The 13,931-nt window shown below is 44.2% G+C and overlaps 1 protein-coding gene across 3 annotated transcripts in view; it reads right to left on the bottom strand.

The window, feature by feature from the left end:
* Positions 1–13,931, bottom strand: part of GLRA3 (glycine receptor alpha 3) — a 114,481-nt gene that overhangs the window by 30,436 nt on the left and 70,114 nt on the right. For all 3 annotated transcript variants that reach the window (XM_030192667.1, XM_030192666.1, XM_030192665.1), the window contains exon 6: positions 9,246–9,460. In XM_030192667.1, coding sequence (XP_030048527.1) covers positions 9,246–9,460 — 215 coding nt within the window. The remainder of the gene's footprint in view (positions 1–9,245; positions 9,461–13,931) is intronic.

The following is a 13,931-nucleotide window of genomic DNA, read 5'->3' as shown; positions in this document are numbered from 1 at the left end:
AGCTCAAAAACGAATAAATCCAAGGCATTTGTTCGTGGGAGGGGCCAGGATTCATAGTGCACTGGTCCCCCTCACATGCCAGGACACCAACCGGGCACCCTAGGGGGCACTTTTACAAAAACAAAAAAAAAGGTAAAAGAGCTCCCAGGTGCATAGCACCCTTCCCTTGGGTGTTGAGCCCCCCAAATCCCCCTCAAAACCTACTGCCCACAAGTTTACACCATTACTATAGCCCTAAGAGGTGAAGGGGGGCACCTACATGTGGGTACAGTGAGTTTGGGGGGGTTGGACGACTAAGCATTAAGCAGCACAATTGTAACAGGTAGGGGGGGGATGGGCCTGGGTCCACCTGCCTGACGTCCACTGCACCCCCTAACAACTGCTCCAGGGACCTGCATACTGCTGCTTGGGAGGAGGGTATGACATTTGAGGGTGAAAGTAAAAAGTTGTGAAACATCATTTTTTTGTGGTGGGAGGGGGTTAGTGACCACTGGGGGAGTCAGGGGAGGTCATCCCCGACTCCCTCTGGGGGTCATCTGGTCATTTAGGGCACTTTTTGGGGCCTTATTCGTGAAAAAACAGGGTCCAGGAAAAGTGCCCTAAATTCTAGCTACAAACGTATCCATTATCGGCGAAAGGCGCCCATCTCTGTTCGGGTGATAACCACGCCCCAGTTCCGCCTTCACCACGCCTCCGACACGCCCCCGTCAACTTTGTCCGCATCCGCGACGGAGTGCAGTTGAAAGCGTCCAAAGTTCGGCTTTCGATTATACCGCTTTATTTGTTTTGTGAGAAAAACGCCCATCTCCCGATTTAGGTCGGAACTTGGGCGTTTTTCTCGTTCGATTATAAGCAGGATAGTAACATAGTAGATGACGGCAGAAAAAGACCTGCACGGTCTATCCAGTCTGCCCAACAAGATAAACTCATATGTGCTTACTTTTTGTGTATACCTACCTTGATTTGTACCTGCCCTTTTCAGGGTACAGACCGTATAAGTCTGCCCAGCACTATCCCCGCCTCCCAACCACCAGCCCCGCCTCCCACCACCGGTTCTGGCACAGACCGTATAAGTCTGCCCAGTACCATCCCCACCTCCCAACCACCAGTCCCGCCTCCCACCACCGGCTCTGGCATAGACTGTATAAGTCTGCCCAGCACCATCCCCGCCTCCCGCCACCGGCTCTGCCACCCAATCTCGGCTAAGCTCCTTAGGATCCATTCCTTCTGAACAGGATTCCTTTATGTTTATCCCAAGCATGTTTGAATTCCATTACCGTTTTCATTTCCACCACCTCCCGCGGGAGGGCATTCCAAGCATCCACTACTCTCTCCGTGAAAAAATACTTCCTGACATTTTTCTTGAGTCTGCCCCCCTTCAATCTCATTTCATGTCCTCTCGTTCTACCGCCTTCGCATCTCTGGAAAAGGTTCGTTTGCGGATTAATACCTTTCAAGTATTTGAACGTCTGTATCATATCACCCCTGTTTCTCCTTTCCTCCAGAGTATACATGTTCAGGTCAGCAAGTCTAAAACTTTAGATAAAAATGGCAAATTGGCCTAAAAATATTTAGCAGATCTATCATAGTCCACAGCTAAGATGTTTTCTCTTACAGTTTTCCATTGAAAAGAAAGTGTATTAAAATTATGGTAGGACCTCAGTAATAGCAACATTGTCAAAATCACTTCCCTGCCAGATTCTTTGTGAAGTAACACAAAATCTTATGATGCTTCTTAGAGCCTATATAGCAAACCTTAACACCACCAATTCTGAACACAGAAATATGAATAACAATACCTTTAAAAAGGTAGCAGTGAATATATACAACAGCAATATATGTCCCATTTTAAAAGCCAAACAGATATAAGTCCCCTGATTGACTAAAAAAAAAAAAAAGCATTCACCATTTTATTACCTGCTGGGCTGGGCTGGCAGGAACTCAATTCTCGACTCGAATGATCTCGGACTCGAACCTTTCCAGTTCCCACGTTTCCATAGGGCAGGGCCAGGCTGAGGCTCATTCTATCCAGCTTCTCCCCCAAGACAGACCAACAATAAAGAATGGCAACGTGGACGCAGCAGCTCACAGGTTTGCTGTGTTTTGAGTGAACGGCGATGGCTGCGCGGGGGAGTGGAAACAGAGGTTTACCAAATGGCTTCCTTCCTTACAGTGGGCTAGATAGGAGCCAGCACTTCCACTCCAGCGGCGAACAGGCAGGTGAGCGAGCGGAGGTTGTAAAAGCAGCAAGCAGGCACGCTTGTCTCCGTCCGCTTCCCTGCCCTCTCAGTGTCCCGCCTGCCCGAAAGGAAATGACATCAGAGGAAGGCGGGACGCAGGGAGGGCAAGGAAGCGGATGGAGACGAGCGTGCCTGCTTGCTGCTTTTACTACTGGCGCCCCACCCGCCAGTTCGCCGAAGTGACTTCGGGTAAGTCATCGTCGTCGTCGCCCCCCCCCCCAGTCTAAGCCCAGGCAACGTAATACGCTGCTGCAGTATTTGCGCTTGCCGCTTGAGTGGGCAGGCTGAAATCGGGCTGGAGCCTGCCCTGGAGAGATCAGCTCAGCTGAGCCAGAGCGAGCAGGTGCTGTTTCTGCGGTGGTCACTAGGCTGGGCACTTGGGTGGGCGGGCCTGAGCTGAAATTGGGTGGGCCTGGGTGCACCCAGGCCCACCCATAGCTACGCCCCTGTGGTGTTTGTCTGCACATAGGGGCTTTTTTCTTTTTTGTTCGCTACACCAAATACACCTGCCTTAACTGCACAAATCACACAAGATGCAGCACTGCTTATAGTCGAGCTTTTTCAGAAAATATTACAACAGCCTTCACTAAAACCTCATCAGTTGCTATTAGCTCTACGTGTAGTACCAAATAAGCTCATTGGGGCTCATATTCAGTCTCCAGCTCCAACTCTCCTTCCATGTTTGCCTCCTCCCCAGTGGCAGGACTCTCCTAATCATTTTATAGTCTACTCTTCTGATGAAGAAGTTATTCCTCTTCCTGACAATTCCCCAGAAGCAGTTCCTTCCATGTCCTCAAATTCACATTTTCAAGATCTCACCACTTTGACACTGCAAGATGTATCTCTCATGGACACCAATTATTTAAATTTATACAAAGAATCCTAAAAGATCTTGCTTTAGTATCTCAAGATGGCTTCACTTATCACAAGGATTTTAAAGTGATTATGAAACCCTTGATGCTTCCAAGGGCACAGTTTCAGTTTCTGTTCATTCAGTTCTACAAGGTCTTTAGGCTAAGATTTGACAAACGCTGCATTCTAGCCAACCTATATCTAAACATCTTGATGCCAAGTATAAAGTCCAGTCAGCTCCAGGATATGACAAGCATCAGTTGCCACATCATTTCACTGTTTAAAGGCAGTATTAAAGAAGATTAAAACTAGCAGGTCATCAACAATTCACTATCATCCTGGTAAAGACCCCCAAAGTTTGGATACAGTTGGCAGGAAAGTTTACTCAGAGGCTATGTTAGCTCAAAGAATATCAGCTCATCAGTTACAAATTCTTCAATATCAGCACTCTCAATTAAATAAAACACTAGATTTTTATCTACAGGATATCTCTCTGAACATCTTAATAATAGAGAAGAATGAATACATGTCATGTGTAAAAATACATATGACATGTACGATACTGTCTCACAAATTGGTGAAGTTTCAATATCAGCACGAAAGACTGGTTGCATGCTTCTGGTCTACATGATGAGTTGCATGACTGCCTAGGCAATGCCCCATGTCAAGGTGACAATTTATTTGGGGACAAAATAAAGGATATGGTTTCTCAAGGTAAGGAGGATAGTACTATCATTAAAGAACTGAGTGTTCCTTCCTTAGATTTATCTACATCCTATAGGAGGTCATCCTCCTCTTTTCATCACAGATATTATCCATCTCAGTTATACCCCTAGTCTTATTATATATGGAGATATCAGCCTTACTCTAGACCTCCTCAATCTTATAATTCTCCTCAGGCTACCTTCCAAAGACAAAGGCCATGAGAGCATAAGCCTCAGTCTTCTACCAACGAACAAGAATTTGCCTATTTTTTGACAATTATCTGGTAATGGGTCACCTTCACTTCTTTTACAAAGCATGGCAAAAAATCACTATGGACAACTGGGTATTAAAATAATTTCCTAGGGTTACAAACTAAATTTCATCAAACTACCACCAAATTCCTCTTTACCCAAGGACATATGGAGGCATATTTTCAAAGCACTTTGGGAGGCTAAGTGCTTTGAAAATGAGCCCCATGGTCTACAAACCAGTGCCCTATCTTACAGGAAGAGATTCAGAACCTTCTTCATACTGATGCTATCTAGGATGTACCTCTTCATCAGCACAATCAAGGATTCTATTCCCACTATTTTCTAATTACGAAAAAGTCATAAGGTATTTGTACCATTCTAGATATGAGGCAATTGAATCATTTTATATTGAAGGAAAAGTTCAGGACATACTCCCTGCAGTCTATTCTACCTCTAATAGACTGCAAAAACTGGCTTGCATCTCCAGACCTCAAGAATGGCTATATGCACATTCTTATACATCCAGATCATTGGAGATACCGTTGCTTTCACTTTGGTCCAACACACTACCAATACAAAGAACTGCCATTTGGCCTGATCTCAGTGCCCAGAATTTTTTTCCAAGTGCCTTTCAGTGGTGGAAGCACACCTCAGGACATCTGGAGTCTTCCTGTACTTAGATGATTGGCTAATCTCTGCATCCTCAAAACAGAAATTATTAAAATCCCTTTTGAGTTCAGTCAACATTCTTTCCATCCTAGGCTTCATCATAAACAAAGAAAAACCCAGGCCACACTCCACTCAGACCATTAGACAATATAATATAGGGGTGAAGTGCTTTTGTATATAGAAGAAGAATGAGACTTGGGGGTGATTGTGTCTAATGACCTTAAAGTAGTCAAACAGGTAGAAAAGGCAATGGTCAAAACCAGAAAGATGCTTGGGTGCATAAAGATAGGGATGACCAGCAGGAAAAAGGAGGTGATAGTGCCCTTGTATAAGTCTCTGGTGAGGCCCCATTTGGAGTACTGTGTGCAGCTCTGGAGACCGCATCTACAGAAACATATAACAGGATGGGGTATGTCCAGAGGGCGCCTACTAAATTGGTAAGCGGTCTCAGTCATAAAACATATGAGGACAAGTTTATGAACCTCAACATGTATATACTGGAAGAGAAGCGGGAGAGAGGGGATATGATAGAGACGTTTAAATACCTCAGTGGCGTTAATGTACAGCAGGGGCATAGCTAGACAACAGATTTTGGGTGGGCCTGAGCAAGAAGTGGGTAGGAACTAAGTGTTCTCCCTCCCCCACCACCACGAAAAAAATATCTCAGCTGGTGGGAAAACACTTCTTTCCACCTTGGCCATCTGCAGCAGGCATATGCTGAAAACTGAGCATGTGCAGGTGCCAGTATCATGGAGAGTAGTGTTTTCGTTACCATCAGGGGAAGTCTTTAGCTGGCAGAGCTTGGGATTCCCACCAGCTACTACTAAACATGTGCTACTGATGGGTGGGCCTGAGCCCTAAATGGGTGGGCCCCGGCCCACCCAGGCCTACCTGTGGCTACGCCACTGATGTACAGGAGGAGAACCTTTTTCAAATGAAAGAAAACTCTGGAATGAGAGGGCATAGGACAAAGAGGAAATAGGTTTAGGAAGAATCTAAGAAAATACTCTTTCATTGAAAGGGTGATGGATGTGTGGAATAGCCTCCTGGTAGAGATCGTGGAGACAAAGACTGTGTCAGAATTTAATAAAGTGTGGGACAGGCACGTGGAATCCCTTAGGAAAAGGAGGAGTTAGTGGTTACTGAGGATGAACAGACTGGATGGGCCATTTGGCACTTATCTGCCATCATGTTTTTATGTTTCTTATTCATAGGAGAACAAATAGACACTGTACAATGGAAAGAATTTCTACCACAGGATCATTCAAACACCATCCAGTGTTCAGTGCAGCAGTTTTTTGCCTCTGAAAGATGCACAGCAAGGATTTCCACAGGCTCTTAGGCCTCACGGTGGCCTCACCTCAGTAATCTCCATCTCAAAGGTTCATAAGAGACTAGTTCATTGGGAGCTAAAGTTTCAGTGGTCCCAAGGTTTTCAACCTGTTTTTCAAAATATACTCATCACCTCACAGATTAAACAGGTGCTTCATTGGTGGAACAACTCCATATTATCTACAACAAGAGGCTCCATTTCAATTCCCCACTCCGGACCTCACCTTCATGACAGATGCTTCCCTTACAGGGTGGGGAGCTCACCTTTATCATCTGCGTAGACCATTACTGCCTGGTTACCGTGTGAGACCTTACCGCTAGGTCAATGACTGGCGGTAAGGTCTCAGACCCAAAATGGACGTGTGGCAATTTTCATTTTGCCGCATGTCCATTTTCGGCAAAAATAAAAACAAAGGCATTTTTTACAGGTGTGCTGAAAAATGATTCTGCTCACACCCAAAACACACTTCTACACTACCGCAGGCCATTTTTCATCATGCCTTTGTAAAAGGGCCCCTTAGTCATTTCAAGCTTCTAGAAATTCAAAGGATTTTAGTGGAAAATTTTTATTTTCTCAATCCTACTTATCATTCATAGGAAAGGTTAAGATATTTTAATTTCAGAGATTTGTATTTCAAAATGACATAATTTTTCTCTGTAATTAGTCCTTTTTAAATGTTTAGTCTTTTGTTAGTCCCAGAGGATTCTTCTGGTTTTTTGTTTGTAGGTTTTTTTTTTTTCTGTGAACCACTTAGAGCTGAAATGCATGAGTGGGATACAAGTCTAGATGTTATGTTACAAGTCATTGAGACAGTTGAAAAATTTTTTTTTTGTTTTGTTACAAAATATAGGGAAATTGGGATTAAATGATGTTTCCTTAAAAGATAGTTCAAATTTTAGACTATAATACCAGTACAGTGGGTTGACTGCTGATCCCTTGGTAGCACCATGAGAAAGCTCCTAGGTGGTCACCAGTGCCATTGTGAGGATGACACTGACCCATGTGGCAACAGAGAATGACTACTGTAGCCTGGGATGCCCCTGATTCACCACTGAGCCCCAGGTAAGTCCCTAGGAGGGATGGTGGAGGGTAGGGGTCTGAAGGGGTAGGATTCAATATTGGGGGTATTAGAAGAAGGGTGTTGTGATGTCAGAAGAATCTGAAGGGTGCTGTTATGGGGAGATGGGAAAGGTGTTGTGATGTAGGGGGGATCAAAAGAGTGTTGTGATGTGAGAAGGGGGTATGGAAAGGTTGTTGTGATGTTGGTGAGGGAATCAGGAGTGTCTGGGGCTGCAGTACTGGACATCTAGGTAGCACAGCTGCAATTACAGCCTCCTCACGGTGATGGTAAGTTCAGCTGCCCTATCAGCAGTCAGGATGACTAGTTCATAGTAAAGACCTGTCACAGTCTGTATATCATGAACCATTGTCTTTACTTTGGTTCAGGGCTCAAGTCCTCCTAAAAGCTGACAGGCCCTAAGTTTGTATAATACTGGCCTGAGCTTCAGATCAGTACCAAGCCACAGGATCAGTTGAGAAACCTAAGTGCAAGCTACAATGAGGAACGGGCGTAGGTAGACAGACAGATTAACATAGTGCAACATCATAGTGATCACAGATGTTCTGCAGTTACAGAACCTGATACCTCCAAAGGAAGGTGACTTTGTATTCCTAGAAGAACCAATATTATTATTAGCATTTCTAGGTAAGATTATTATTAGTCTTTCTGAGTACTAACCAACTTATTATCATATATACAATAAGTGCTAACCATGATATTATCATAGCCAATAAGTGTGTTTATTGTCGTATTACCTATGAATAATTTGTTGCCACCATGAAGGTATAAGAGTGATTGTATTTCCTACTTCTAGGGAGATCTGGATTGCGAATACCTTTGTATAACAACCGTTTTCCCCAAAGCAATTACCAATTGTATCTGTATTTGGTAAGTTACTAATAAAAGATTTGAATTGCTTTCTCAACTGCACATAGCCTCGGGTGATTTATTTCCCACTAAAATGGGTGGCTGGCCCATTGGTGTTTGGGAGGAGGGATAAATTCACCCTAAAATTCAAGCCAGCTACAACTCTTCCCACCCCTGTCATGCCCAGACCTAGCCCACTCTCACATTAAGCAGCTAATGTGGCATTTGTAATGTTTTAGCACAGTAGCCATTAGCACGAGCCTGGGCTACTGTCTGCCATGCTGATAATACTACATTAGCTGCTTAACACAGTATAGTAAAATGATCCAAGTTATGCTGTATTTTATAATGGAATCTGGGTGCCCAGATGCCATTATAGAATTTGTGCTCAGTGCCCTGCATTTTAACAACCACATTTGTATGACTTTTATAGAATTGCCCCCTTAGAGCCAGATTCAGTAAATGGCACTCAGAAATCAGTGTCAAAAGAAATTGGTGCTCAACACTGTTCTATAAAGGATGCTCTGGATTGAGCACCCTTTAAAGAATAGGGCTTAGCGCTGATTCCCATGTCTAAAATTGCACATCAGTATTTACATCAGCTGAAACCTGGTATAAATGCCGGCACCCAACTCGTGGCATTTAGATGCAAAAATGGCGCTATTCTATAAAACCGTGCGCAATTTTTCAAAATGCCCCTACTCCTCCCCTGGCCACACCCCCATTTTGAGTTGTACACTAGGGGATTTAGGCACCCCCATATCAGGGGCGTAGCCAGCCTTCCGTGGGTGAGGGGTCCAGAGCCCGGGGGAGGGGGCACATTTTAGCCCTCCCCCCGGTGCCGCCCCCCCACCGCCGACATTTTACGTGTGCAGGACGTCAGCAAACAAATTGAAGAGCAGGAAGGACTGAGAAGACGTCGGCTGGCGGGGAGTGGGATCCCCCGCCAGCAAAAGTAAAGGTAGGCGGCGGCGGGGGCGGGTTCGCCGGGAGGGGGGTCCTGGGGTGAATCTGCGGGGGCCCCGGCCCCCTCAGGCCCCACGTAGCTACGCCACTGCCCCATATTATAGAACAGCGCACAGGCAGATGCAGGCGCAAATCCAAATTATTGCCAATTAACTGCAATAATTGATCTGTTTAGATACCTATCTTTTTAACCACATTATTGACCTGTAGGTAGAGACTGGTTCAATCCATATCAGCAACATTACTTCATCACTCTAATTAAAAGTAAAATTCATAACATTTAGAAACATTTTTCTTCCTACCTTCGGAAGTGATGCTCGTGAACCTGAACTTTGGGTTGTCATGGTCAATACAGTTGTTATACCTAAAGCAACTCTGGCTGGAGCTGCATCCATATTGATCCAGAATGACACCCAAGACAGAATGACAATCAGTAGACTGGGTATATACATCTGAATTAGATAGTAACCCATCTGCCTTTCAAGATGGAATCGGACCTCTATACAAGTAAACTTTCCTAGAAATGGGAAAAAGAAGCACAACAGGAAGCAAACTCAATTATCAAGAACATTTGTTTTACTAGCAAGTATTCTCAGTATTGAATTACCTGTCAAATATATCACTTAGGGGCCCTTTTACAAAGGTGCAGGAGGGCTAACGCGTGGGTAGCATGCACCCAATCAGCACTATTGCCGAGGTAGCACATGTGACCGGCACTAATTCCGATTCTGGTGCATGCCGAATCCTGCAGAAGAAAATAACTTTCTATTTTCTACCACAGGGGCATTCCCAGCAGTAACTGGCAGCATGCTCATGTTGGCGTATGTTGCATGGTTACCATGTGGGTAACGTGTGAGCCCTTACCACTAGGTCAATGGGTGGCAGTAAGTGCTCAGGCCATAAATAGGCGCACGCTAGTTTTAATATTAGCACGAGCCAATTTCCTGGCAACCATTTGACCAACAGTTACCACACAGGACAGACATTTATATCATGTTAAATGCATTGGCAGATAACACAGTAAGTGAATGAACACTATCTGCATGCAATTACAGTGGTGCAAAGCTTTAAAAAATGATCCTCTCCTAATAAAGCATCCTTACCCATGTCCCATGCTTTGATGACCATCCTCAATCATCCCCCATCTCCAAGATGAGTATCATCACCTACTCCTACTCTCAGTCCTGTTCATACCAATGGTGTCCCTGATAGATTAGTGGAGGTATAGGAACAATCCCTAGACACTCCCCACTCTGTTGATGACCCAAATTCAAAATTATAGAAAGTCGCTATTCTTTCTATAATTGCTATTTGGATGTGTATGTAATCTGGACATGCCCATGCCACTGTTTAAACATCAAAATGTTTTTAAAATGACCTCCTTCATCTTCTACACTTTCACACCACAAAAGCAAGAAACATAGGAAAAAGACAGCTCCTAAGGGAGCAATATTTTGCCTCTTGGCCAGAAAATACTTACATCTCCCTTGAGAGGCCTTAGATAACACAATGAAAACTGAAATGGTTGTCCCAATTAATTTTGCACTCTTAAACTTGAAGAACATCTTAAGTACTCAGATCTTATTACATTCTAAGGTATATGACTAAAGATATCACTGTATTAGTAGTTTCAGAAGCTGTTCCCTCCATCTAGAGATATTTAGACTAGACCCATCACCTGAAGGTCCCCCAAAACACTGTCCTAAGGACCCTGGTACAGCAGTTAATAGGACTTCAGACGGGGGATAGAGTCTGAGGAAACAACACCTCAGTGTAATTCAGCAGGCAAATAGGTCACAAACTGCATTTGGAAATAAGGGTCAACAAACACGTTGTAGGTGATACCTTGTTATTGGACTAATTTGATGTGTCTTTGACAATTCTCTGCTATAATTTTCAAAATTGGACAATACTTGGTCTTTAATGCACACTGAGTCACACCTTCTATTTACTGATTTGCAATTCCCAACTTCAACTCCAGTTTTTTTATTTTTTATTATTTATTTATTGCATTTGTATCCCACATTTTCCCACCTCTTTGCAGGCTCAATGTGGCTTACAATAATAATGAATAGTGGTAATATATTAGAAAATATACATTTAGTGTTGCAGAAAGATCTTGGGCAACATGATAATGATAGAACATGATAGTTGTATAACAAGCAAATATTGTAAGACAGTTCTGAATACATGTGGAGGAGTTGTGTATATTCACATTGGTTTCTTTGGTTGGTGACTCCTAATGTGGAATCTTGCATTACATAACTATAAATACATAAGTACTGCCATACTGGGACAGACCAAAGGTCTATCATGCCAGCATCCTGCTTCCAACAGTGGCCAATCAGGTCACAATTAACTGGCAAGATCCCAAAAATGTACAATAGGTTCCACGTTAGGAGTTACGGACCAAGAAAGGGATCTGGGTGTCGTCGTCGATAACACACTGAAACCTTCTGCTCAGTGTGCTGCTGCGGCTAGGAAAGCGAATAGAATGTTGGGTATTATTAGGAAAGGTATGGAAAACAGGTGTGAGGATGTTATAATGCCGTTGTATCGCTCCATGGTGCGACCGCACCTTGAGTATTGTGTTCAATTCTGGTCGCTGCATCTCAAGAAAGATATAGTAGAATTGGAAAAGGTGCAGCGAAGGGCGACTAAAATGATAGCGGGGATGGGACGACTTCCCTATGAAGAAAGATTAAGGAGGCTAGGGCTATTCAGCTTGGAGAAGAGACGGCTGAGGGGAGACATGATAGAGGTATATAAAATAATGAGTGGAGTGGAACAGGTGGATGTGAAGCATCTGTTCACGCTTTCCAAAAATAGTAGGACTAGGGGGCATGCGATTAAACTACAGTGTAGTAAATTTAAAACAAATCGGAGAAAAGTTTTCTTCACCCAACGTGTAATTAAACTCTGGAATTCATTGCCGGAAAATGTGGTGAAGGCGGTTAGCTTAGCAGAGTTTAAAAAGGGGTTGGACGGTTTCCTAAAGGACAAGTCCATAAACCGCTACTAAACGGACTTGGAAAAATCCAAAATCCCAGGAATAACATATATAGAATGTTTGTACATTTGGGAAGCTTGCCAGGTGCCCTTGGCCTGGATTGGCCGCTGTCGTGGACAAGATGCTGGGCTCGATGGACCCTTGGTCTTTTCCCAGTATGGCATTACTTATGTACTTATGCTGCTTATCCCAGAAATAAGCAGTGGATTTTCCTCAATTCCATTTTAATAATGGCCTATGGACTTTTCCTTTAGAAAGCTGTCCAAACCTTTTTAAACCACGCTAAGCTAACCACCTTTACCACATTCTCTGGCAATGAATTCCAGAGTTTAACTGCATGTTGAGTGAAGAAACATTTTCTCCGATTCGATTTAAATTTACTACTTTGCAGCTTCATTGCATGCCCCCTAGTTCCAGTATTTTTGAAGAGAGTAATGGAGTGGCCTAGTGATTAGGGTGGTGGACTTTGGTCCTGGGGAACTGAGTTTGATTCCCACTTCAGGCACAGGCAGCTCCCTGTGACTCTGAGCAAGTCACTTAACCCTCCATTGCCCCATGTAAGCCGCATTGAGCCTGCCATGAGTGGGAAAGCGCGGGCTACAAATGTAACAAATTTAATTACCTCACTAGTTATTCCCATCTCTAGATCATTTATAAATATGCTAAGAGGCAGTGGTCCCAGCACAGACCCTTGTGAAACCCCACTATCTAATCTTCTCCATGGAGAATACTGACCTTTTAACCTACTCTCTGTTTTCTACCTTTTAACCAGTTTTTAATCCACAATCAAACACTACCTCCTATCCTATGACTCTCCAATTTCATTTGGAGTCTTTCAAGAAGTACTTTGTCAAATGCCTTTTGAAAATCCAGATACACAGTATCAACTGGCTTGCCTTTATCCACGTTTGTTCACTCCTTCAAAGAAATGCAATATAACGTGGAGGGGCATAATCGAACGGAAACGTCTATCTCCATGGGCGTTTATCTCCGAGAACGCGTTCGTGAAGGGGCGGACCGAACCGTATTTTCGAAAAAAAATAGACGTCCATGTTTTATTCGACAATTTGTGAGCTGGGCGTTTTTGTTTTTCAGTGATAATGGAAAATGAAAGCGCCCAGCTCAAAAACGAATAAATCCAAGGCATTTGTTCGTGGGAGGGGCCAGGAGTCGTAGTGCACTGGTCCCCCTCACATGCCAGGACACCAACCGGGCACCCTAGGGGGCACTTTTACAAAAAAAAAAAAAAAGGTAAAAGAGCTCCCAGGTGCATAGCACCCTTCCCTTGGGTGTTGAGCCCCCCAAATCCCCCTCAAAACCCACTGCCCACAAGTCTACACCATTACTATAGCCCTAAGGGGTGAAGGGGGGCACCTACATGTGGGTACAGTGGGTTTGGGGGGCGGTGTGGAGGGCTCCCATTTACCAGCACAAGTGTAACAGGTGGGGGGGGATGGGCCTGGGTCTACCTGCCTGACGTCCACTGCACCCCCTAATAACTGCTCCAGTGACCTGCATACTGCTGCCAGGGAGGTGGGTATGACATTTGAGGGTGAACATAAAAAGTTGTGAAACGGCATATTTTTGTGGTGGGACGGGGTTTGTGACCACTGGGGGAGTCAGGGGAGGTCATCCCCGACTCCCTCCAGTGGTCATCTGGTCATTTAGGGCACTTTTTGGGGCCCTATTCACGGAAAAACAGAGTCCAGGAAAAGTGCCCTAAATTCTCGCTAAAAATGCATATTTTTTTTCCATTATCGGCGAAAGGTGCCTATCTCTGATCGGCCGATAACCACGCCCCAGTTCCGCCATCACCACGCCTTTGACACGCCCCCATCAACTTTGTCTGCATCCGCGACGGAGTGCAGTTGAAAACGTCCAAATTCGGCTTTCGATTATACCGCTTTATTCGTTTTTGTGAGATAAACGTCTATCTCCCGATTTGGGTCGCAATATAGGCGTTTTTCTTTTTCAATTA

Source organism: Microcaecilia unicolor, chromosome 2, assembly GCF_901765095.1.
Source record: "Microcaecilia unicolor chromosome 2, aMicUni1.1, whole genome shotgun sequence".
Classification (NCBI taxonomy): Eukaryota; Metazoa; Chordata; class Amphibia; order Gymnophiona; family Siphonopidae; genus Microcaecilia; species Microcaecilia unicolor.
Note: the sequence above shows the minus strand (reverse complement) of the source record. Positions and strands in the feature narration are given on the sequence as shown.